Genomic DNA, 25,101 nt, shown 5'->3' with positions numbered 1-25,101 from the left:
CACTGCACTCTAGTCTAGGAGAAAGAGGGAGAACCTGTCTCTAAATAAACAATAAAAATAAAAAAGACCCATGGTATTCCCCAGAAGCTGGTCCTGGGAAAAGGAAATGAGTGCATATAGCTTATAAGAAGTTGCTTCCGGGGAACCCTGCAAGGTACAGAAGTGATGCTGGAGAGGGAAGAAAGCCAGCCAAGGGTAGAGCCGCCAGCCAGTTACCACGTGGGCAACCAGAGCCCAATCCCACTGGGGAGCTGGGGAGAGCACGACACTAGTAACCGCTCCCCAGAAAGGAGGAGGTGGCATGTCTCCACCAGTCTCTCTCACCAGCTGGGGCCCTAGCTGGGCACCTCCAGGTTGCCTTGGGCCAAATGTGAACCCAGTGCCAGAAAAAAAAACCCTCAAGCAAGGTCTGGGCTGTTTTCAGTGAGTAGCCTTTACAAGATAGTGGTGAAAGGCCGGGCGAGGTGGCTCAAGCCTGTAATTCCAGCACTTTGGGAGGCCTAGGTGGGTGGATCACTTGAAGTCAGCAGTTCAAGACAACCTGGCCAACATGGTGAAACCCCATCTCTACTAAAAATACAAAAATTAGCCAGGTGTGATGGCAGGCACCTATAGTCCCAGCTACTCAGGGGGCTGAGACAAGAGATCGCTGGAACCCAGGAAACTGAGGTTGCAGTGAGCTAGATTATACTACTACACTCCAGCCTGGGCAATAGTGGTGAGGGCTGAGTAGAGTGGGCGGGACACAGAGGTGTCTGTTACACCTGGCATCCAGGGCCGCCTTCAGGGAAGAGTGGGAAGATGGTAAAGGGTGAGGATAGAGTTCTGCACCAGAACTCAGGCACAAGGCCCCAAGCTCCCTGGCACAGAGGCTGAGAATTACAAGGGAACACATGAATAACTGGGTGAGCGTTACCATTTTGCCACAGCGTATACCCCCATAGGGTTCGGCCAATGAAGGAAAGAGCAGCGCTTTACCTTTCTCAGGGGGAGACTGCACAGCTCTGATGACCCAGCCTGCCAGCACCCCGATGCCTTGGCAGCCACATTTGCTGTTGGCTCCTCCCTCCTCCACTGCCCCAGTCTCTGGATGCTCCAACAGCTGCTGGTTGAGGGCAGCACCCATTGGAGCACCCACACTCACACTCTCCTATGCAAATTGGGCATTTTCCTAAAAGCACGGCACCCGCTCTCCTCAGGAGCCCCCTTTGCATGCTGCTTTCCATGACACCCCTAACTCCTCCAAGCCAGAGGGGACTCACCAGCTGTGTCCTTTGGGTGCCTGGACTACAGTCCCAAGGCCAGGAAGCAGGAGGCAAGTGTACATCCCACAGTGGTGACCATGGCTGAGTGTGCCACCATGCTCCAAAATGTGTGTGCTATTCTGCTTTTTATGTATTTAGTCATGACCTGGGAGTTATAGGGGAGAGATGGAGAAGACACTAAGTACTGATAAATGGACAACCGAAGACCCCTATTGAAGTTCAATAGAACCAGGAGTCCCCAAGAGTCCACCGCGTAATGTCCAGAACCTGTGAATATGTTACCTTCCATGGCAAAAGGGGCTTTGCAGATGTGATTAAGTTATGCATTTTGAGATGAGGAAACATCCTGGATTAGCCAGATGGGCCCCACACGTCCTTATAAGGGAGAGGTAGAGCAGGTCACAGTGGCTCACGGCTGTAATCCTAGCCCTTTGGGAGGCTGGGGTGAGAGGATCACCTGAGGTCAGGGGTTCCAGACCAGCCTGGCCAACATGGTGAAACCCTGTCTCTACCAAAAATCAATAATTAGCTGGGCATGGTGGCACATGCCTGTAATCCCAGCTACTTGGGAGGCTGAGGCAGGAGAATCACTTGAACCCAGGAGGTGGAGGTTGCAGTGAGCGGAGATTGCACCACTGCACTCCAACCTGGGCAACAGAGTGACTGCATCTCCAAAAAACAGAGAGATAGGAGAGTGAGAGTCAGAGAAGGAGCTGTGACGAGGGAAGCAGAGGTTGGAGGAATGCGATGTTACAAGCCAGGGAATGTGGGTGTCTTTTACACAGTAGGGAAGACAAGGAAATGGATTATCTTCTAGAGCTTCCAAAAGGAACAGCCTGCCCACCATTTGATGTTAGCTGGCCAAGATCCGTTATAGACTCCTGACCTCAGAACTACAAGAGAATAAATAATTCGTGTTGCTTTAAGCCACTGTATTTGTGGACATTTGCCACAAATACAGTAGAAATTAGCCACACCCAGCTAATTTTTTTTTCTTTTTTTTTTTTTTTTTTTTTGTATTTTTAGTAGGAACAGGGTTTCACCATGTTGGTCAGGCTGGTCTCAAACTCCTGACTTCAAATGATCTGCCCGCCCCAGCCTCTTGAAGTGCTGGGATTACAGGCGTGAACCACCACGCCTGGCTGGCTTCCTGCTAAGAGAAAAACTCGACTATTGAGTGGAAGAAGCAAGGAGTGAGTGGGTAGGGCCCGGATGTGGCTTAGGATGGGCAGTGAGGTACGACAATGTTTTAGGAGAGCGTCAGCACGGGGGAAGGGCAGTGTCCGGGAGCCCAAGGGTGTCCCTGTGTCCAACAGCTTGGGCCACAGTAATGAAACATACTACAGACAACACACATTTATTTCTCACAATTCAGAAGGCTAGAAGTCTGAGATGAGGGTACCCAAGGCTGGGTTCTGCCTTCTCACTGTGTCCTCGAGGAGTAGAGGTCCAGGGTCCAGGGTCCCTTCTGTAAGGGCACTAATCCCATTCATGAGGGCTCCACCCTCGTAGACTAATTACCTCCCAAAAGCCCCACCTCGTAATGCCATCGTGTTGGGGCTAGGACTTCAAGAGATGAATTTGGGAGGGGGCATGAACATTCAGTCCATAGCTCCCCAGGCAAACTTGCGTGGCTTCTGCACCATGGACAGTGAGGCTTGAGGGCACCTGCCCCAGCCCCTCCATCCTTCAGAAGCAGAGCTTCCTAACATTCCTCACGTCCGTCATGGAGACGATGGTATACAACACTGGGCCACAGGGAGGGAACCAGGAGACGTCCGTAGGATGCCTGGTGAAAAAGAAATTACAATTTATTTATCTTATATAATTATGATAAGAAAATTGAAATATAAAGTATTAGGAAAGATTTGTGTAAAGCATCCAAATGAAACCTCCTAAACTCAAAGTGAGAAATGAGCTTGATTTGGTGAGCACAACTTTTTAATATCAGATTTTTTTTTTGCATGAAATGACCACAAGCAATTCCTATTCAAGGCTCTTTATTTTATTTCTTTATTTATATTTTTGAGACTGAGTCTCACTCTTTCACCTAGGCTTGAGTGCGGTGGATATCGCCACTCCCATCTCCAGGATCCGAGGTCTGTGGGCAGCATCAGGGTCTGCCTTTCGGTGGGACCGCTTGGGTTTCAGGGCAGGGTCCCTGTTGTTTCCTGACAGGCGATCTGAAGCATAGCTGGGTGGTAACACGGAGCTGTTCAGGGACTTTGTTTCCAACCAGGCTGCATCTAATCTTGTCTTCCTGAGGATGATGACCGCTCAGCGCTCCTTGACATCCTGAAGCTGTATGCAATGAATGATTTCATCAGCAGCATAGCCACTGACCAGTCACACTCCCTCTGTGCACCAGCAGTGGATGGCACCATTGTACTCCAGCCTGGGTGAGCTGACTCACTGCAACCTCCAACTCCCGGGTTCAAGTTGTTCTCCTGCCTTAGCCTCCTGAGTAGCTGGGATTACAGGCACCCAATGCCACGCCTGGCTAATTTTTGTATTTTTAATAGAGACAGGGTTTGGCCATGTTGGCCAGGCTGGTCTCGAACTCCTGACCTCAGGTGATCCACCTGCCTCAGTCTCCCAAAGTGCTGGGATTACAGGTGTGAGCCACTGCACCCAGCCATTTTTGTATTTTTAGTAAAGACAGGGTTTTACCATGTTGGCCAGGGTGGTCTGGAACTCCTGATCTCATGTGATCCACCCATCTCAGCATTCCAAAGTGCTAGGATTACAAGTGTGAGCCATTGTGCATAGCTCATGAAGGCTCCTTTAATGATGATTTCTTCAAATGGTGGATAAACACCACCTACAAAAAGGCTTAGCCCAAGTAGGTGATAGTTTTGGTTTGTTTGTTTGTTTCTGTTTTTTGAGACAAGGAAAAAATACAAAAATTAGCTGGGCATTGTGGTGCATACCTATAATCCCAGCTGTTCAGGAGCCTGAACTGGGAGGATGGCTTGATTCCGGGAGGCAGAGGTTGCAGTGAGCTGAGATGACACCACTGCACAGCAGGCTGGGTGACAGAGTGAGACCCTGTCCCAAAGAAAAGAATTAACCCTCAATATTTACTCCCATTGAAAACTGTAACTTTTTTTTTTTCAGGCGTAGTGACAGGGTCTTGCTGTGTTGCCCAGGCTGGTCTTAAACTCCTGGGCTCAAGCAATCCTCCCTCCGTGACCTCCCAAAGTGTTGGGATTACAGGTGTGACCCCAGCCTGTCACCAAAATTCTTATGATAATGAGAATAATTGATTGAGAATCTAATCAAACTGTCTTATATTGAGTATTTATTTTTCTTATGATTTTTTTAAATTTTTATTCTTATTTAATTTTTTTTTTTGAGATGGAGTTTCGCTCTTGTTACCCAGGCTGGAGTGCAATGGCGCGATCTCGGCTCACCGCAACCTCCGCCTCCTGGGTTCAGGCAATTCTCCTGCCTCAGCCTCCTGAGTAGCTGGGATTACAGGCACACGCCACCATGCCCAGCTAATTTTTTGTATTTTTAGTAGAGACGGGGTTTCACCATGTTGACCAGGATGGTCTCGATCTCTTGACCTGGTGATCCACCTGCCTCGGCCTCCCAAAGTGCTGGGATTACAGGCTTGAGCCACCATGCCCGGCCTATTATGATTATTATTTAGAGACAGGGTCTTGCTCTGTCGGCCCAGCTGAAATGCAGTGCTGTGATCATGGCTCACTGCAGCCTCAAACTCCTGGTTTCAAGTGATCCTCCCACCTTGGCCTCCAAAAACCACTGGGATTCCAGATGTGAGCCACTGTGCCCAGCCCCAAGTATTTTAAAATAACACTGCACTTAGAATTTACAGAATGTGTATATGTGGTTAGAGCAGGCAGCATGGGTGCCCCTAGAAAGTCATGTTATCTACAAATAGGGAGCCGTGTGCAATATAAAAGACAGATTTCCAGGTAGCCCCCTGAAACCATCCCTCCTGGTTTCCTGGACCACCCCAGGCCCACCCCAACTCTAGCATCAGCTCACAACTGCTGTCGGCCATGCACGAGAATACTGTGGGAGATGTGCAGGCTGATTCACCTCTGTCACTGGACCTCCCTCATCCTGCCACCCACCTATGGCATTCCCTGGGGAGTCTCTGCAAAGTCTTCCAAAGGCTACCAGCCTGGGGGCTCCAATCGCCCCAGGCCCAGCCTGACAGCAAGGGGAGCAATATCCTTCCCCACTTTATCTTATTGTCGACAATTCAGCATCTCCACCCAGACCAGCAGAACAGGAGCCTGATTCACCCAGAAAAGAAAGGCCAAAAAACATTTCCTGACCCCTCCTCCACACCGCCCCCCCCCCCGCCCACCCCTGTGAGAAGGCTAGCCTGGGTTCTAATCCCACTCCTCCACCTACAAGCTGGGTAACTCTCCCCTGATAACCTCTTCCAGCCCCAGTCCCCACCTCTGTAAAATGGGGATGGTAGTACCTGTCTCATGGGATTGTACGAAGATCATGCAGGCAATGCATGTAAGTGGCTGGTACAGGGCTCCACCCAGGGCAAGCCTGAGTCAATGCTGGTTCTGGTCTGTGATACAGAGACCCTCAGACACAAAGACCACTAACATAGTCACACACACAGATACACAGACACAGAGGCCCAAAGCCACAGTAAGCTCACATGTGGGCACACACATGGGAGGCACAGATCTGTCGGCCCCATGGAGATGCCCTAGCCCAGTCCCAGACCCCACCCCTTTTCACAGACAGGAGCCATCTAGCTGGAGCTGGATCTGACCTGCCCTTGGGAGAGCCTTGGGCATCAGAGGGAGCACGTTCAACTCCTCCTCTTTCATGTGTCTGTGGAGGACGGCTGGCTAGGTTACTGCAGGCACTCTGGAGGCCCAGACTCCAGGTATGAAACCCCATCATCCTACCCCTTTAATTCATTTCGCCCCCTTGCTGTCAGTGTGCAGATACCTTTATTTTTTGACCTAGAGGTGGAGCTAGGAAAGGATTGCCATCCACAGCCCACAAACACACAAGCACACCCACAGAGACACAGGCAGGCTGACATAAGGACCCCTGCAGCACTCACAGGCCACAGCTCCCACCTACGCAACCCATCAAATCCAAGACCTCTGCCTGCAAATCCAAGATGTTCCATTCTCTGCCATGTCCACATTAGCACCATCCCCACCACCACCACCACTGCCATCCCTTCTGTGACCAGTACCCCCACAACCACCAGCAGCCACCACCACCGCAGCACACCACCATTGGTGAACTGATGGAGGAGCCCTCTGGGATTCTGATAGAGCATGAAGGACACCCCCAGTGGGAAGGGCAGAAGGAGGGTGATGAGCTTCCTAGGAGCCCAAAGGAAAAGGTCCAGGAGCTCAGGCCTCTGCAGCAGCCGTGGACTCTCCAAACTCCAGCCCCGCTGGAGAGTGTCTTCCCAGCCTGTGTCTGAGCCTGCCCTCTCCCGCCTCTCCCTCCCTCCCACACCCACGGAAAGCTGGTCCCTAGCAGGAGCTAGTGCTGGAGGTGTAGGCGGCTGCAGAGAGAAAAGCCTAGGAGGGAGGGGCACAGCCCTGGCTGAACCCACAGGATTGGCCAATCTGCACCCTCTTGGCCAGCACCTCACTAAAGATTCCTCAAAGCGACAGTGACCTTAGCCTCTGCTCTGAGCTCTGCTGGTCCCAGCCAGGAGAGCCTGAGTCATGAGGTGGGCACCCAGTGGGCAGGGTGGGCGTCAGGGGCCTGCTTGGAGGCAGCGGTGAGTTGGGAAGGGGCGGCTAGGCCCCGCAGGGGACACGATGGACAAGTTCCGGATGATCTTCCAGTTCCTGCAGTCCAACCAGGAGTCCTTCATGAACGGCATCTGTGGCATCATGGCCCTGGCCAGTGCCCAGATGTACTCGGCCTTTGACTTCAACTGCCCCTGCCTGCCAGGCTACAACGCGGCTTACAGCATGGGCATCCTGCTGGCACCACCCGTGGTACTCTTCTTGCTGGGCCTGGTCATGAACAACAACGTGTCCATGCTGGCAGAAGAGTGGAAGCGGCCACCGGGCCACCGGGCCAAGGACCCCGCTGTGTTGCGCTACATGTTTTGCTCCATGGCCCAGCGTGCCCTCATTGCACCCGTCGTCTGGGTGGCCGTCACACTACTCGATGGCAAATGCTTCCTCTGTGCCTTTTGCACTGCTGTGCCTGTGACCGCACTGGGCAATGGCAGCCTAGTGCCTGGCCTGCCTGCCCCCGAGCTCGCCCGGCTACTGGCCCGGGTGCCCTGCCCTGAGATCTACGATGGTGACTGGCTGCTGGCCCGAGAGGTGGCTGTGCGCTACCTGCGCTGCATCTCCCAGGTAAGGGGGCCACATGGCCTCAGGCTGGGTATCCCTGGCAGATCAAGATCCCTCTAGGAGGACCCTATGCCCCCACCTCTCAAAATGGGGCCTCTGCTCAAGTGGAGCTCTGAGGGGTGGGGGGCATCTTCCCAACTGAGGCTGAAGGCAGAGCCATGCATCTGCCCTCAGCCCAGGGCCATGGCTGAAGCAGAACGTGCTTCGGCTCCCTCCATCCAGAGGCTTCTGGTGAGTGGGCCTGAGCCCTGTCCTGAAGTCTCCAAAGTGGACCCACATCCCCATCCGGATTGCTGAGCTTGGAAACTGGAGGAATTTGCATCCTTTCTTTCTTCCAGGCCTCGGCAGTGGTGAGGCCAGTGGGTGGCTAGGCCATTTGGGTACATTTCCCTGGCAAATGCTTCCTGGGAAGCACCATCTGGTGCTTCCCTGGTGGTGGGGAGTGGGAGCTGAGGACCAGGGTGTCCTGGAAGAGGGCACATGGATGAGAGAGATGTCCTGTTGGGATGTGACAGAAAGGCAGGTTGGAAGGCCCACTGATGTGGCAGCCAGAGTGAGAGTCCTCCCAGCCCTGCTCCCACATCCTCTGCCCCTCAGCACTCACCCGTCCAAGCCTCTCAGACCTCCTCCACCATTAGTGCTGTGTGGGGAGGATTGCCCAGGCAGCCTGCACTCGCAGCTGGCAGACCAGGTGCCGTCAGGGAGAGGGGCTGGAGCCAGCCTACCTTGCAAGGGCTGGAGAAATGTGCACACTCTGCCCTGGCAAGTCCAGACACCCCTGGCTTCCCACTCTAGCAGGGGCGTCTCTCCTGGGAGGCCGCCATCACCACCCAAAAAGCCCTGGTGAATGTCACACTCTGAACATTCAGACTGAACTCTGCTTCCCTTTCCTCCCCACCTGTGCCTCTTCTCCTGTGGACACTCATCCTGTCATCCCCGGCCTCAGGGCTTGGCCAGCTATCCCTCCACCTGACCTTTAAGCTGCCACATCATAAGCTGAGTGGGCCCCAGAGGCCTATACATGTTTCATTTGGCCTTCAGAGACTAAATTCTAGATTCAACTTTAGAATTTGTTGGCATCTTATACAAACCAGAATGGGCCAGGTAAGGTGAGGTTCATGTCTGTAATCCCAGCACTTTGGGAGGCCAAAGCAGGAAGATTGCTGGAGCTCAGGAGTTCAAGACCAGCCTGGGGAATATAGTGAGACCCTGTCTCAAAAAAAAAAAAAAAAAAATATATATATATATATATATATTAGCCAGGCTTTGGTGGCACATGCCTGTAGTCCCACCTACTCAGGAAGCTGAAGTGGGAGGATTGCTTGAGCCTGGGAGGTTGAGGCTGCAGTGTGCTGTAATTACACCACTACACTCCAGCCTGGGTAACAGAGCAAGACCTGCCTCAAAAAAAAAAAAAAAAGTAAATAATAGAAATCGGAATTTTTCACATAAAAATCAGATTTTCAAGCTCGAAATCCAGAAGATCCAGCCCCACTGGGCCCGTGTGTACTCCTGGAGCAGCCTGGGGTGTCCATGGCCTGTGCACACACTCAGCGGCTCCCCACCCCATCTGCTCTGTCATGACCTGCCCAGCCCCACGATTAGCATCTGAGTTTCCCTCAGCCCCAGTCTTGATCTGCCCAAATGTATCTCTGTGTGGCTGGGGCCTAACCCTGAAGTGGGGGCCAGGGGGGCATCCAGCCCTCTGCCCTACAGTGAGCTGGCAGAGCAGAGCTAGAGCCAGGTGCAGGGTGCTCTTCTGCAGAGCTTGAGTTCTTGCCTGATTCACCTCCATGACCCCTGAAGGCCCAGCTCAGAACCGACACAGAGGAGGCACTCACTTGGCACTGGTGACAAAGGAGAGGTTCGGGACTCAGGAAAAAGGGCCACTATGGCCTGGGGAGATCAAGGAAGGCTTCCTGAAAGAGACACAGTAAGTAAGTGAGGGCCTACTGGCACAACCGTAATGGTTAATAGTCACTGAACACTGGGTGCCAGGCACTGTGCTAAGCTTATCACATTCAGTCCTCACAACAACACTGAGATAGTTGCTACCACGAGCTGCGTTTTATAGGTGCGGAAACTGAGGCACAGAGAACTTGAGTGCTTTGCTCCTGAGCAACTAGTAATTAGTGGAGACAGCATTCAAACCGAAGCAGCCCAACTCCAGGGTCTGCCACTTAATTCCTGTGCCCGGGGTGCCACGTCAGTACAGTGGGTGCTTTACCCATGTGATCCTCTTTCCATTTTGAAAGAAGATCACATGGGTAATCTTCTTTGGTTACCTGTTTTCATTATTTCAATTTCGATGCCCATTTTACAGATGAGGAAATAAAGGCCAAGCAGCAAGCTCACTTGCCCAGTTTATGCTCTTTGCCCTAGAGGCGCTGGCATAGAGAGTGCTTTGGGAGTCAGGCTGGGTGCGGTGGCTCATGCCTATAATCCCAGCACTTTGGGAGGCCAAGGTGGGTGGATCACCTGAGGTCGGGAGTTCAAGATCAGCCTGATCAACATGGAGAAACCCCATCTCTTCTAATAATACAAAATTAGCCGGGCGTGTGGTGCATGCTTGTAATCCCAGCTATTCAGGAGGTTTAGCAAAAGAATCGCTTGAACCAGGCCTGGGCAACAAGAGCAAAACTCCATCTCAAACAAGAAAGAGTGCTTTGGGAGTCTGAACAGGCTCTGAGACCCGAGGCCAGTGCCCAGTGACTTTCTGTCATCTTCCCACAGGCACTAGGCTGGTCCTTCGTGCTGCTGACCACACTGCTGGCATTCGTGGTGCGCTCCGTGCGGCCCTGCTTCACACAGGCCGCCTTCCTCAAGAGCAAGTACTGGTCCCACTACATTGACATTGAGCGAAAGCTCTTCGATGAGACATGCACGGAGCACGCCAAGGCCTTCGCCAAGGTCTGTATCCAGCAGTTCTTCGAGGCCATGAACCATGACCTGGAGCTGGGTCACGCCCACGGGGCAATGGCCATGGCCCCGGCTTCCAAGGCTGCCCCCATGCCCCCTGACAGTGGCGAGGAGGAAAGGGAGAAGCTGCGCGGCATCACGGATCAAGGCACCATGAACCGGCTGCTCACGAGCTGGCATAAATGCAAACCACCTCTGCGGCTGGGCCGGGAGGAGCCGCTGTTGATGGGCAACGGCTGGGCTGGGGGTGGGCCCCGGCCTCTGCGCAAGGAGGTGGCCACCTACTTCAGCAAAGTGTGAGGCGCGGCCGGCTAAAGAGACAGGAATGAGGGTCTGAGCCCACGGCCCCTCCGACCCCCAAACCAGGTGGAAAAATGAAGGCTTTCAGTGCTGGGCACTAGCCCACACTCCCTGGCACACGCCTGCCCATAGCAGGCAGGATATCTGGAGCTGGAAGGGGATCACACCCTGAGCTATGACACTGCCCTGGATGGCCCTGGGGCAGTGGGCCCATGAGCAGTATTAGTCTAAAGGGGTCAGAACTGTCATGGCGGACACAGGGACCAATGGCTCCACTCTGCCCAGCCCTTCCCTGGCTGATGTTCACTGTCTCCTCCCAGGTTTGACAGACATCCGTGCCCCAGGGTCCACTTTCATCTGTGGCTTTTTAGGACCTCTCTTCCTTTCTGCTCAGGGCCTGAGGAGTGGGAAGCATCCAGGCATCTCATGAAGTGGGAGCCCTCTGATTTGGGCAAGCGTGTCCTAGGTGAGACTGAGTGGGCTGGGGCAGGCCCATAGGGACATGACGCACAGCCCACTTGGCGTGACAAGCCTGGGATGACAGGCAATGAGATGCGATGTCAGAAGCTAGGTTCACATGGGAGAGGCCAGATTGTATGTGGTCACCACAGGGTCACATGACAATTGTCCTGGTGGACTGTCTGTTTATTTAGCACCAAGCATAAAAGTCCTCCCATAGAGGGGTCATTGAAGACTACCCTAATACCCCCTTCACATCCAGGTCTCAGGGGGAAATCAGACCACACCCAAGGCTTGAGAAGTTAGACACAGAAGCTGAAGTCTCTCCATTTTGCCCAAAGACCCCACCCCTTGGGGAGGGAGTTCTAAGAGGCTAAGAGGAGCTCCCAGGCTCTAGCCCAGGTGGGATGAGGGTGGAGGGGAGCAGCGTAAACAGGAAGCAGCTGATTCCAGAGTGGGACAGAATTGGGTCAAATCCTGTCTCTACCACTTACAAACTCTGTCCCTGGGCCAGCTGTATCATTGCCTGTGCCTTGTTTCTTCATCTATACAATGGGTGTGAGGGCCTTCCCGTCACGGCGTTGCTATATGTAAAAGCACATGGCACATGGTAGGCAACCAGCACATGGTAGCTAATGTGTTTGCTGTTTTCTGAATCCAAGGACTTCCCTCCTCCACCCCTGGGCAGGGATGAGAGACAGCAACACAAACACTCGAGCTTCCATCTTTTTGGGGAGGAGGAAACAGAGGCACAGGTAGCTTTCTCAGCACCGCCCTCAGATAGCTCTGCTTCCCAAGCATCTAAGAATTCATTTTGATCTTGGCCATGATTCCATCCTTTCTTACCCATCCTTCCCTCTATTCCCACTTCTGGGGTCCAGTTTCCCTCCTTTTAATTATTTGGGAGGAGCTGCTCAGATCCTTGTGGGCCAAGGTGGGCCGGGAGGGCTGTTCCAGGAGGTGGGACTTGGTCTGGGACCTGAAGTGGAGGAGGATTGGGATGAGCAAAAACAAGGTGTGTGTTGGTGAGTGGGGGGCGCTTCCAGTGGGAAGTGAAGGTCAGTCAGGAGGTATCAGAAAGTACAGATGTGAAGGAGAGCAAAGCTTTGGGTCAGGCACACCTGGATTCAAATACCAGCACTGCAGGACCTGTGGCAAGTCACCTGGCCACTCTAAGCCTCAGCGTGTCTGTCTGTAAGACATATTAGAAGACCTGTTTGGCTGGGTGCAGTAGCTCATGCCTGTAATCCCAGCACTTGGGAGGTCAAGGAGGGAGGATCACTTGAGCTCAGGAGTTGGTGACTAGCCTGGGCAACATAGCAAGACTCTGTCTCTAAAATAATAATAATAATAATAATATTTATAATTTTTTTAATGAAAAAATTATTTTTTAAAAAAGACCTGCTTTTCAGGCTTGTGATGAGGATAAATACGTTTTAGGGAAGGATCTCGGACTGTTTGGCACATGTTGGGATCTGAAACAAATAAACAAGCAAAGCCTGGTACATTTTCTTTCCTTCCTACATGTGGTCAAGCCAAGCTCAGGAAGGCCAGCGCACTCGGCAGCTCCATCATGACGGAACCAAGAGCACTGCAGTGCTGGCAGGTGTCGGGAGTCATCTCCCTCCATGCTAAGGGTCAACCTGCCTGTCCCTAGGCTTCTCCTCTGCAGCGTTCCTGACCCGTGTGCTTCAGCCTGTATCTTGTGCACTCCCACAGCTGGGGAGCTCATGACCACTTTTAGGGACATGCTGGGCAGCTCTGATTATTACAAAGGGCTTCCTTCAGAAACCTGCCTCCTTGAAATGTCCACCCACCAGTTGGAGTTCTGCCTGCAGGCCCCGGGGGAATCCCTAGGCTCCTGAATTCAATCATCAACCCTCCAGGGATCCGAAGCAGGTCCTGAGAGTTAGCTATGGGTCAAAGAGCTGGTCGTGGGGATGGTTTGTCCAGTCAGTGGCAGGACCGCTCTGAGGGAGAGGGGCCGTAAGAGGGTGCGGGCCTGGCCCAGAGCATCCCGCGGGGCTCAGCGTGGGAATGACGGCCCCCTCCCCTGACCCTCTCAGGGTCTCCTTCGGTAGCTTCTGCCCGGCGTGGGGTGCTCTTGAAACTGTCACTGGGGGCAAGTCTAGGCCGGATCTCCCCAATGCTTCCACACCCCGACGTGGCCCTCCTGGCTAGCTGGTCCCCCGAGTCTCCTTAAGTTATGGAGCTCGGCAGGGTCCGAGTCCGGGGTGAGGGCGGGGCCAGCAGGGTCCAAGGATGGCGAGGGGCGGGGCGGTGGGACAAGCAGCAGCTGCCGAACAGGCACCTCAACTTCCTCTCGGCTCCCTCCTCTCGCGCCGCCCTCGCCCTCGGGGCCCGCCCTCCTCTGCCTGGTGGCGCCGGGAGGCTGTTTTTCCACTCACTGGCGCGCAGACTCCATCCCACTGTTTTCGTCTCTCTTTTCTGAAGTTAGACTAGTCTGAAGCCGCCACCAGCCCCAGGACCCCCTGCAGAAGAAAAGCGGGAGGGAGCGGCGCAGGGTCTGGCGGCGGCGCACACAGTGAGGCAGCTGCCCTGCACGCCCTCGTGGAGGCCACCTGGAGAGTTCGGCCCCAGGAGGCCACAGCCACAGGTGCCCACAGCTGGCCCCAGGTAAGGAAGGGGCCCTCCCTGGGGTGCGCCAGGTGTCAGGGGAGCATGGTAAGGCCGGTCCCACGCTGCGTCGAGGGAGAGAGGCGCCCCCCACCCAGTGGGAGAGGGAGCACTCCCGCCCCTCCCCCAGCCGCCGGTCTCCAGTCGTGACTGAAGGTGGAGGAGGTCCCTCTGGGGGTCTGGATGTGACTCGTCCCTGGTCTGGGGTCAGTGGTCTCAGAAGAGGGCTTGGCCCATCCTCTGCTCACCACCAACCTTATGCAAGTATCTGGTACCCCACTTTGAGCCAGTTTATGAACCCAGGGGCATAGGGAGCTAATAGGAGCCTAGACACCTAGAAGGGAAGAGGATGGGGGAGAGGGGACTGACTTTTTAACCCATTCATACCCAGCAGTGATGCAAACTGCCTTTCCCAGGAAGTTAGACTGGAAATCCCTGGCTGTGAAGTGGGGGAAGAATCAGATTCCTCCTCCTCCCCCAGATTCTTTTCTTGGAGTCCACGTGGCCACATGGCTCTGCCTGAGCCCATCTGGCAGCCTTCCTTGGCAGGGGCGGAAGAGGTTATCTAGACCTGAAGCACGGAGGGAAACAGGGACAGGTTTCTCCGTGTCTGCCACTCACCCCCTCCCTCCATTGCCTAGCTTCCTCTGGCATGGGAGTTTTGTTTTTCACCGTCCAGATGGGGAGGACATGGGGCCACACCCTGGCCTGTCTCAGGCTTGTGTGGGTGGAGGCTGGAAAGCAAGTTGGGATAAACTTTGCTGTTGCCCGAGGCCATGGCCACTTCCTGGCAGGTCGCCAGAGTCCGCTGCAGCCCAGACCAAGGCAGAGCGATCTCAATCTCCGGATGATGGGCTGGTGGCACTGCTCAGCCTTTGCTCTCACCCAGGCTTCCGGTTGCTGGCAGGCGAGATGGAGTGGGGCTGCTGGGAGGCTGCTGGATAGGAGAGGGGTCACAGCTGCAGAAGAGGAGGTTCTCTGGGATACTGGTGGATGAACTCTACAAGGTCAGTAGGATACAGAAAAAAAGGGTTTACTTAGCGCAGACTCACCCTTGTCCACTTCCCAGGTCTCCGTAGGTTGTGGTTAGAGGTCCTGCTGGGGCGCCCTGTATTTGGCCTCAGCAAGGCACTTCATCCTCTTCAGGTCTCAGTTCCCTAACCCTTGCAGGCAAGAGAATGGTCCCCACCCTGAAGACAAGACAGCGTGGGAGAGATGGAGGGTTTCACACAGAGCATGATCAGGCATCTTTGATTCTTTTCTTTCCCTCCAACATCCCTAGGAGAGAGCAAGAGTCAGGATGATTTATCCTCTTTTCACTGAGGAGGAAACTGAGGCTCAGAGAAAAGTCATGAAGTGTGATAAGACCCTGAGGTCTATGCAAACTCCAGAGATTCTGGCATCTTGCTGTGCTCGCCCCAGCCCACACTGCAGGATCCAGTCTGAGACCCTTAGCCACCAGGACACCCACTCTAGCTTTTACACCCTCAAGGCTGAGGCCCTGAGGACATGCCCTGGATTCAAGGAGTCCCAGACCCCTCAGCTAATGTGTGCCACCTGGAATCCCAGAGGGGAAGCCGGTCAGCACCCCACATTCCCTAGCAGCACAGGCCATCCCCAAGCCCTACCCTAGGAGAAGCTCGTGGTGGCAAAAAGATCCTGAGCATTTGAGGCAGGTCACCCAAGCCTGAATCTCAATCTGCCTCTCATCTGTGACCCTGGCGAGCCCCTCACCCTCAGGAAGCCTTCACTTTCCCTAGTGCATGGTGGGCACACAGCTCAGCGTGGGACTGTGAGGATGGGATGTGAGGAGTGCAAAGCGCCTGGCGCCCTGGAAGAACTCCATCAACAGTGGCAACGGTCACTTCCCCAGGCCCCCGCACTTCTTCCTTTCTCCTCAGCCTGGCCACACTAGCATCTTCCTCAACTCCCGGTTTTCAGATGGAAACTTATGGGTCATCTGCTCCACAGGAAACACCAGGCCAACCACACAGTTGGAGATGAAATAGCACAACCACGCCCTGCTGTCCGGCGTCCCCCAGCCCACGCCCCTTCCTAGTACCACCAGCAACCATCAATCCCATCTCCTCCCGCCTCCTCTCCTGCAATCCACCCGCCACGACCGTCACCATGGCAGCTCTGATCGCAGAGAACTTCCGCTTCCTGTCACTCTTCTTCAAGAGCAAGGATGTGATGATTTTCAACGGGCTGGTGGCACTGGGCACAGTGGGCAGCCAGGAACTCTTCTCTGTGGTGGCCTTCCACTGCCCCTGCTCGCCGGCCCGGAACTACCTCTATGGGCTGGCAGCCATCGGTGTGCCTGCCCTGGTGCTCTTCATCATCGGCATCATCCTCAACAACCACACCTGGAATCTCGTGGCTGAGTGCCAGCACCGGAGGACCAAGAACTGCTCGGCCGCCCCCACCTTCCTCCTTCTAAGCTCCATCCTGGGCCGAGCAGCTGTGGCCCCTGTCACTTGGTCTGTCATCTCCCTGCTGCGTGGTGAGGCTTATGTCTGTGCTCTCAGCGAGTTCGTGGACCCCTCCTCACTCACGGCCAGGGAAGAGCACTTCCCATCAGCCCACGCCACCGAAATCCTGGCCAGGTTTCCCTGCAAGGAAAACCCTCCCAACCTGACAGACTTCCGGGAGGAGGTCATCCGCAGGCTCAGGTATGAGTCCCAGGTAAGGAGCTGTGCAAGGGAAGCTCCTCTTCCCTAGTGGTGGCTGGTGGGAGGTGTAGGGATGGCCTAGTGCTAAACCTGGACTTGGTCCTCAGGGGCTGAGGTCTGTGGGAAAGAACTGGCATTAGGTATCAGAGCTGGTTAACTGGTGCGTGGTAGGGCAAGGGCCAATTCCAGACACAAATGAGAGAAAGTCTTAGCAATTTTTTTTTTTTTAACAGTAAATCTCACTTGTATATGACATTAGTTTTAAATGTTAAAGGAACATTGTTCTGGCTCACACTGGTCTTTAATTCCAATCACAGACAAGCCACTTACCCCAGCCAGACTGAGCATGGGCCCCCACAAGCCACTCCAGAAACATCTGTGATCGGGCCTTGACAGTGGAGTGTGGCTGGCTCCGGGATGAACACATTCCTATCCCAGAAAGGGCCCAGCCCAAATACTGAGTCAGCCTCAAGTGTTGATGACTTAAGGGAAGTCCCTTGGGTCAGGATGGGGTGTTGAGTCAGGAAGATGCAGTTGCTGTCCTGAGCCTAAGCTGGGCTCTGAAGGAGAGGAGGTTGGTCAAGGGAGAGAAGGCAAGGGAAGAGAACTGGGCAGTAGCAGAAAATCTCAGCAGAAAGCATTAACTTAGAGAAGCAGTGGGTGAGGGAGAGACAGGAAGGAGGAGCACAGGTTTTTTTTGAGATGGAGTCTCTCTCTTGTCACCCAGGCTGGAGTGCAGTCGTGCGATCTCCACTCACTGCAACCTCCACCTCCAGTTAAAGTGATTCTCCTGCCTCAGCCTCCTGAGTAACTGGCATTACAGGCGTGTGCCACCATGCCCAGCTAATTTTTCTATTTTTAGTAGAGACGGGGTTTCACCATGTTGGCCAGGCTGGGTTCATGATCTCAGGGGAACACAGGTTTTCTAAAAGGTTTTTTCTCTGAGTAAATAAGAAATGTAAACAGAGGCTGAGCGCAGTGGCTCATGCCTGTAATCCTAGCACTTTGGGAGGCTAAGGTGGGTGGATCACTGGAGGTCAGGAATTTGAGACCAGTCTGGCCAATATGGTGGAACTTTGTCTTTACTAAAAATACAAAAATTAGCCAGGCATGGTGGCGGGCACCTGTAATCCCAGCTACTCGGGAGGCTGAGGCAGGAGAATCACTTGAACCCTGGAGGTGGAGGTTGCAATGAGCTGAGATCACACCACTGTACTTCAGCCTGGGTGACAGACCAAGACTCCGTCTCAAGAAAAAGAAAAGAAACATAAACAGAGAAAAGGATGGAGACAGCACCAGAGCTGGAAGATGGTAGACAAAAAAATACTTACTGGATGCGAATCAAATGCCCCCAGATCTCTGTACAGGAGCAAATGGTAAAACAAAGATGACCTTGCTTTTCCTTGCCCTCCAGGCAAGCATTTCAGACAAGCACATACATGACCTCCAAACACGGCAGATGGTGATGATGAGAGGAACCAGGCCACGGGGGATTCAGGGAAGGCACAAGTGCTCCCAGAGGGGACTTTGAAGGCTTCCCAAAGGTGGCATCTAAGCTGAGCCTGGCAGGTTGAGCTAGGTTTTTTTGTTTGTTTGTTTTTTGTTTTGAGATGGAGTCTCACTCTGTCACCCAGGCTGGAGTACAGTGGCACAGTCTTGGCTCACTGCAATCTCCACCTCCAGGGTTCAAGCGATTCTCCTGCCTCAGCCTCCCAAGTAGCTGGGACTACATGCATGCACCACCATACCCGGTTAATTTTTTTGTATTTTAAGTAGAGATGGGGTTTCATCATGTTGGCCAGGCTGGTCTCGAACTACTGACCTTAGGTGATCCGCCCACCTTGACGTCCCAAAGTGCTGGGATTACAGGCATGAGCCACCACACCCTGCCTGGTGTTTGATGGGGTGAGATGATGGCAGGGGAAGGAAGTGCCCTTAAGGTTGAAGGGGTGGCAGCAGAAAATGCAGGCTAAGAGCAAGAAGAGTGTGAGTTAAAGGGGGTAAGGAAGCAATGGAGTCACAGCCAGAGGGGCCTGCTTCCCTCACACCAGTGGAAGTTGCTCCTTCTCCACTTCGCTCTGAGAGGTAGGGCCAGGCAGTTCCTCGCCCTTCCTGAACCCTGCCCATTCTCTGGCCAGCTCTTTGGGTGGCTGCTCATTGGCGTGGTGGCCATCCTGGTGTTCCTGACCAAGTGCCTCAAGCATTACTGCTCACCACTCAGCTACCGCCAGGAGGCCTACTGGGCACAGTACCGCACCAATGAGGACCAGCTGTTCCAGCGCACGGCCGAGGTGCACTCTCGGGTGCTCGCTGCCAACAATGTGCGCCGCTTCTTTGGTTTTGTGGCGCTCAACAAAGATGACGAGGAGCTGGTGGCCAACTTCCCAGTGGAAGGCACGCAGCCGCGGCCACAGTGGAATGCCATCACCGGCGTCTACTTGTACCGTGAGAACCAGGGCCTCCCACTCTACAGCCGGCTGCACAAGTGGGCCCAGGGTCTGGCAGGCAATGGTGCGGCCCCAGACAACGTGGAGATGGCCCTGCTCGCCTCCTAAGGAGCTGCTTCCCACCCCCTTTCCAAATGGCACGACTTGGTCCCAAACTGAACCCCACTGCTTGCTCACATCCCTATCAGAAGAGGATTTTTTAAAAACTGTATCTTCTTGGCTGGGGGAAAGGACCACAAGGCAATCTGGGGGTGCGGAGAGACCCAGCAGACAATGGAAGCCCCAGCCAGCAAGGCTGGTGACAGTGAAGCTCACCAGCAGGCTCCTTGATGGTACTGTGTATAGTTAATGTGTGTCTAGCTGCATAGGGATACCCAGCGCAGCAGTGTGGCCCTGGGAAGAAGCCTCCAGTGCATGCCTCTGGACTTATTTTATATATTTAAATTTTTGATAAAGCTTTTCTTACTAAAAGGACTAGCCTGGTGTCTGTGTGATGGGATGGGCCATGCCATAGGAGGCTGGTGGTCACAGGGCCAGGCCCGAACCCCATGCCCTGTGTTAGGGAAGGGGACAGGACTGAAATAGACCACATGGGTGGTAGCAGTGCAGGGAGTGCCAGGTGTTTAACACACGGGAAGCCCCTGATCTCTTTGCGGTTGGGTTCTATGATCTGATTTGGTGTGGGAAACAAAGCCTGGCCTTTCTCAGAGTTTGAAATTTCACGATTCAGAAGATTCTGTGCTCAGTAGGCAGGCCCAGAACTAGCTCTTGTAACCTAGTTCTCATGTTTAAGCAGCAGGCCAGCCCCAGCTTCTCCATCCTGTCATCCCTGCCTGCCACCCCCACCGCCTCTAAAACCTCTGGATGCTCTCCCTTGGCCCTGTCCTGCTTCCTGGCATATTTGGAAAAGCTCTCAGGACACTTAAAACTCTGCCAGAGAAAACTTCTAATTCCCTCAGGTCCAAGCCAAAAAAGAACTGGCTTCAGCAACTAGCTGAGTCTGTGCTGGTTTCCCAAGACGTGCAATATACCAGATATGGAAAGGCTAGGTAATTTGGCCATGGTGGGCCTGGGATAAGACATCGTCAGTTTAAGCCAATCCCTGTGGCTTTCCTCAGCAGCCCAGGTTTCTCCATTTTCCCCTCTGGGCTCTCAATTTGTCCTGTCCCAGACTCACAGCCTCCAGTAAAGGGCCAGCTAGGCTGAGGCTGAAGGAACACCCAGAGATCGGAGGGAAGGGCCCACTGCTGGGAGCCTAATGATCCCCCTCTGGCTGGACTGACAGCCCACTAGGCACGAAGGGGGATCCTGACCACAAGACCCTTAGGAGTACCCCCTCCACTCTTGCTCCCTAAGGAACTCCCCTGGAAGAGGGACCTTCAGCTTTTCCAGGAGTCCAGGGGCCTGCTGTCCGCAACCTGTAAGAAGCCTCAGATAAGGAAAAAGATGACATAAATTGGTACTGAAAATAAAATGAACAAAGAGGACTTAAAAACTATCTCAAATTCCTTTTTATCCTGACAGGATTCCCCTAAGGGTGCTGCAGAAAAAGCAGCATTTAAACAGAGTCCTGAGCCAACAGTTTTCCCAGTGCCCAGGCACCTGAGGCGAGGCCGGCTGGCCCACTGCTAACAGTGACCTGTGGAGCCAGCCTGCCACTAGTCCTCCACTGAGCTCTTGGCCTCCACATACTCCAGGGCCTTGGCCTTGACTGCTTGCACATCCTTCTCGGTGCCATGCTGCTTCTCGTAGTCCAGGTAGCGCTTGAAGAAGAACTTCATTTTCTTGGGGGCCAAGCTCAGATGAATGACCCGCTCAAAGATGTCCCTGTTGAGGAGCAGCAGGGTGGCATTTGCCTCTCAGTACCATGCCGCATGCTTCCTGCCTAGCACTAACCCACTTGTTCTCAGCCCTGGAACCAGGACCCCCTCCCATCCAGGACTCCCACTTCTACCATTATCCTTATTAATCCATGATGAACTCCCATGATGCCCTGGGGAGAGGCACTACCACCTCATCTTCCAGATGAGCAGACAGACATCCAGAGATGGTAAGGGACTTCTGTCTAAAGCCTTACAGTGATCAGGACAAAGCTACTGGGATGGGGAACACACAGTAAGAAACACACATAGAGAACTCTTCTCTGAGAAAAGCTCAGCTCGCTGAAGGGCTTGGGTGAGGCATCTGTGCTTTGTGGACCTCAGTCTACTCATCTCTAAACCCTCCCTATCTTGTGGTGATGCTGGGGGACAAAGGCAAGAGACTGCCTGTGAAAGTTGTCTACATTGAGAGCCAAGAACAGTGTAATTATGAGAGAAACCCAAGTTTCTTGATTCCCATGACAGGGACCAGGCTACCTCCTACCAATGGTTTCAGACAGACCAGATGCTTGCCTTTGAAGCAGAAAGAGAAGTTGAACAAGTGAATGTCACTGGGCCTGGGGCATCACATTGAGCTGGCTTTCTAGACTGAGTAAGAGGACTGGAATGCTGAGCTCTGCTGCCGGGCCAATGCCTACCACGCCCTCCCCTGAGGAACTCGGCCTTGGCCGGCAGCCCCACTTACCGGACATCCTTCTGGCTGCCATGCTTGATGGTCATGTCGATGTAGACTGACCAGACATCTGTGCGCTTTGGGTAGGTGGTCAGCGTGTTCTCAAAAATGGCTTTGGCCCGCTCTGGGTCCCCCAGCTGAAACTCAAGCTGGGCAAACTTGGCAATGACATCCACGTCTGCAGGGAGAGGACAGCTCAGAGACCCAACAAGCAGACACACCCCCTCACCACAACAGTGTTCCACAGGGACAGCGTGGGCCTGACTCCCTGCTCTCAGGTCCCAAGACAGGTTGTGACAAGAGGGACAAAGCCCCAAAAGGAAGGTGGGAGCCAAATACACAGACGGGCACTGCAGACACACCACTCTCTGGGCACAGAAGACGTGGGGGACTCCAGGGGCAACAGAACTAGTGCTAACTGCGTTTTGTTCTTCTGTCTCCTGGAGCCTGGCATTTGAAATATAAAATGTATTGTTAGGCTCGGGCACAGAATCGACAGGCAGCCAGAGGAAAGCCCTCACAAGGCTCTCCTGACTTAGAAGCAATGCCACAGCCAATCCCTACTCCCCGATCCTGGAGCGCTCATGGGCTTGGGAGCTGGGAATGAGCACTCACGCTCCGTGCTAGGCAGGCACTCAAGGGCTCGCTGCAGCACGCAGTGACTGGCCCCCGCCTGGCTCCTCCGCAGAAGGAAGGCGCCGTATTTGATCCATACAGCTTTCTCCTGCCGGAAACGCTTCAGCATCCGGTTGTAGAGTTCACTGGCTTCCTGTGGGAAAAGACAAGAGGAGAGCGTGGTACTACAGAGGGGACTAGACAGACAAGCAGGAACACTCATAAGCAGCAAGACTTGGGCTCCCAGACACCAAATCACTCTCAGGGCCTAATGCTAGAGACCTGAGAGGAGCGGGGAGGGAGGCTCACAGAGAGGCCAGTGGACAGGCACGACCCAGTGGAGGGGATGCCCTGCTGCTCGGCACCCATGGGAAGACAGTCCTACTAGGAGAACATGAGAATGACAGGGGGAGCAGGAGAGATGCCGCCGAAGTGGATGCTGGGCTGGGATGTCCCCTCTGTCTGTGATGCCCAGCCAGCAGCCTAGCACAGACATCCCAGGGCTCCACTGCCCCTTCACTTCCAAAGTCACTGCTTCCCTCACCTTGACCCCACGGTCCTGAAGAAGAGGTGAGGGAAATAACTTCTCTTACTTGAAGATGAGGAAGTTGGGGCCCAGATGTGGCATAGCAAGCCAAGGGCAGGACTGGACCCAGAACCCCAGGGGCTCTTCCCTGAGAACCGCTGGGACTCCCAGGAGCTGCTCTGTGGCCCTCCTACCTGGAATTTCTCTGACTTGGCGTAGATGTCTGCCAGGTGAAGAAAGACTTTGAGAGGCTCATTGTACTGCACGGCCCGCTCGAAGACCTTGGTCAGGGACTCCTGAGAGCCATACATGTTCTCCAGGTTCAGCAGAGCCACCCACACATTCAGTTTCTCCTGCTCCTCTCTGGAGGGAGAGCAGTCAGCACAGGAGCTCCATCAGCTCAACCCAGGGAGCCTCCCACCCCAGCCAGGCAGACCCAGGAGCCACGTCCTCTTCCTAGGCTCTACCCATGTCCTCAGATCCCAAATGCAGACCCTAAGAGGCTGTGTCCCCACCACAGCTCCCACAACATCAGGAACCCCTGCCCCAATTCTGATGGCTTGGTCTCAGTCTCCCCTGGATTCTACCTCCATTCCTGGAAAAGAAGCCCACTAGATCCCAAATGGGCCTGAGATTTGGGCTGGAAGCAGAGTCCTGGGTCTGATTCTCCCTTCAAACTAAGAGGATAAAGCAAAGGACTGTCTTCCCTCTTCATTAGGCCTTAGAAAACTCACTCTGTTTCGAAAATGGCCACATACAGGGTTTTCACCCAGGTATGTAGTGAGCTCTTTTTCTTGCTGTACTCCTGTTCCAAACTGGTTCCCTTATGTAAGTACAGGGACTCTTGTAAAGGTTACCCTTAGCAGTTTCGGAGAAGATGACTATAAAATATAAATGAGCGGATCTATTTCACAGATGGCCACGTCTACGGCAGAAAGCCTAGGAACCCATGGGCCCCTGGTGGCAGCCACCCAAACTGCTGCTGGCCCTCCTAGGAAGAAATGCCCCACAGGTTGAAAAACCTCCCAGCCCAGAACGTGCGGAGACACAGCGCTCCCTGGGGCAAAGCTGAGACCTGAAGGAGATGGTCTTAAGGGCCCTCTCGGCCACGGCACGGGCCTTCTCGATCTCCGTGGCCTGCAGGTGGAAAGCCATGTACTGCAGCCACAGGATTGAGCTGTTGGGGGAGCTGAGCACCAGTCGATCAAAATCATCTGCGGACTCCGGTTGCCGCCCAGGATCCATCAGTGCCTCCTCAATGCGGGACAGCTCCTTCTCTGCCTTCTGCTTCTGCAACTCCCTTTCTTTCTTGCTTTTCTTTTTCTGCTATGGAAGGCAGAAACACAGTGAGTCATCTGCTCCTCAAGGCCTAGAGGAGGTCTGTGGTGGAAGCCATAGGCTGGCTGGGTTGCCAGGGCTCTATATATACACCCCCTGGCCTGGGACTGGCTGCTGCCCCCTCCCCGACCTACCCAGGAAGACACCCAGGCTAGGAACAGAGCACAGGAGACTGACGCCAAGGGGTCCCTGCAAAAAGGACACGCCCTGGAAAATAGAGCACCGTGGCTTGGTGTGGCTTCTCATCCTCTTCGCTATCTGAGCTCTCCGCTAGAGGTGGCAAGGCCGGGGTCAGAGAGTCTAGTCCCACGTTCCAAGCGAAGCCTGAAGACAGCTGCAGCCGGGGCGTTTCTGCTGGCTTGGTTTGCTTCTCCTGGAGGACCACAGAGGCGCTGAGGAAAGCACCTGGCTCAGGTTGCTCCCACTATCCCCTGCCCCAGTTCACCTAGAGGAGCATGAACTCCTACCACCCCAGAGACCCTTCCTCTCCTCTCCTCCCAGGCCATGCCAGGCCCCAGCTCAGTGGGGACACTTTATAGTAGTGACATTTCTTTGTAAATACATTTATTTAGGTAACAAAATTTTAACACACACACAAACATATGCATACCGGTATATAAAATAACAATTAGAGGCCAGGCATGGTGGCTCACACCTGTAACTCCAGCACTTTAAGAAGCCGAGGCAGGCTGATCACTTGAAGTCAGGAGTTTGAGGCCAGCCTGGCCAACATGGTGAAACCCCGTCTCTACTAAAAATACAAATATTAGCCAAGCATGGTGGTGCATGCCTGCAGTACCAGCTACTCAGGAGGCTGAGAGCATGAGAACTGTTTGAACCCAGGAAGCAGAGGTTGCAATGAGCCGAGATTGCGCCACTATACTCCAGCCTGGGCGACAAAGTGAGACTCTGTCTCAAAAAAAAATAAGGGTCCCTGTCCTCAAGGAGCAGATGGTCAACAGAGGCAACTGACAGCCCCCGCTTTCATATTTTACAGGAAATGAGGTAAAAGACAATGAGGCGGAGGAT

General features: G+C 53.9%; 3 protein-coding genes and 1 long non-coding RNA gene across 11 annotated transcripts in view; 2 read left to right on the top strand and 2 right to left on the bottom strand.

Annotated features, from left to right (window-relative positions):
• Window positions 1–6,897: 6,897 nt before the first annotated feature.
• Window positions 6,898–12,787, top strand: CALHM1 (calcium homeostasis modulator 1). Its single transcript, XM_002756574.6, has 2 exons — window positions 6,898–7,609; window positions 10,340–12,787. Exons 1-2 carry the CDS (start codon window positions 7,058–7,060, stop codon window positions 10,823–10,825), a joined length of 1,038 nt encoding a protein of 345 aa, XP_002756620.1. The 5' UTR covers window positions 6,898–7,057; the 3' UTR covers window positions 10,826–12,787.
• Window positions 12,640–15,204, bottom strand: LOC144578745 (uncharacterized). The gene is made up of 2 exons (XR_013525110.1): window positions 14,974–15,204; window positions 12,640–14,858 (listed from the first exon to the last, which is right to left on the bottom strand). It is a non-coding gene; the product is annotated as an uncharacterized LOC144578745 (long non-coding RNA).
• On the top strand, window positions 13,648–19,511 carry CALHM2 (calcium homeostasis modulator family member 2). Of its 4 annotated transcripts, none has more exons than XM_078346418.1 (4): window positions 13,648–13,921; window positions 14,811–14,928; window positions 15,893–16,606; window positions 18,732–19,511. In XM_078346418.1, exons 3-4 carry the CDS (start codon window positions 16,052–16,054, stop codon window positions 19,146–19,148), a joined length of 972 nt encoding a protein of 323 aa, XP_078202544.1. In that variant the 5' UTR covers window positions 13,648–13,921; window positions 14,811–14,928; window positions 15,893–16,051; the 3' UTR covers window positions 19,149–19,511. The 4 variants fall into 4 exon arrangements, with proteins under 4 accessions (XP_078202544.1, XP_078202543.1, XP_017834771.1 ...); XM_078346417.1 differs by having other exon boundaries at window positions 15,204–16,606; XM_017979282.4 differs by lacking the exon at window positions 14,811–14,928.
• Window positions 19,512–20,533: 1,022 nt separating this feature from the next.
• Window positions 20,534–25,101, bottom strand: part of PDCD11 (programmed cell death 11) — a 55,837-nt gene continuing 51,269 nt past the window's right edge. For 3 of the 5 annotated variants that reach the window (XM_009010218.5, XM_009010220.5, XM_035268973.3), the window contains 6 exons: window positions 24,296–24,445; window positions 23,810–24,060; window positions 22,929–23,097; window positions 22,209–22,362; window positions 21,606–21,771; window positions 20,534–20,867 (listed from right to left, as the gene is read on the bottom strand). In XM_009010218.5, coding sequence (XP_009008466.1) covers window positions 20,699–20,867; window positions 21,606–21,771; window positions 22,209–22,362; window positions 22,929–23,097; window positions 23,810–24,060; window positions 24,296–24,445 — 1,059 coding nt within the window. In that variant the 3' untranslated portion in view covers window positions 20,534–20,698. The remainder of the gene's footprint in view (window positions 20,868–21,605; window positions 21,772–22,208; window positions 22,363–22,928; window positions 23,098–23,809; window positions 24,061–24,295; window positions 24,446–25,101) is intronic. The other 2 variants (XM_009010219.5, XM_078346416.1) reach the window with 1 other exon arrangement.

The sequence above is a fragment of the Callithrix jacchus genome, chromosome 12 (genome assembly GCF_049354715.1).
Source record: "Callithrix jacchus isolate 240 chromosome 12, calJac240_pri, whole genome shotgun sequence".
Lineage (NCBI taxonomy): Eukaryota > Metazoa > Chordata > Mammalia > Primates > Cebidae > Callithrix > Callithrix jacchus.
This window is presented reverse-complemented; position numbering and strand designations above follow the sequence as displayed.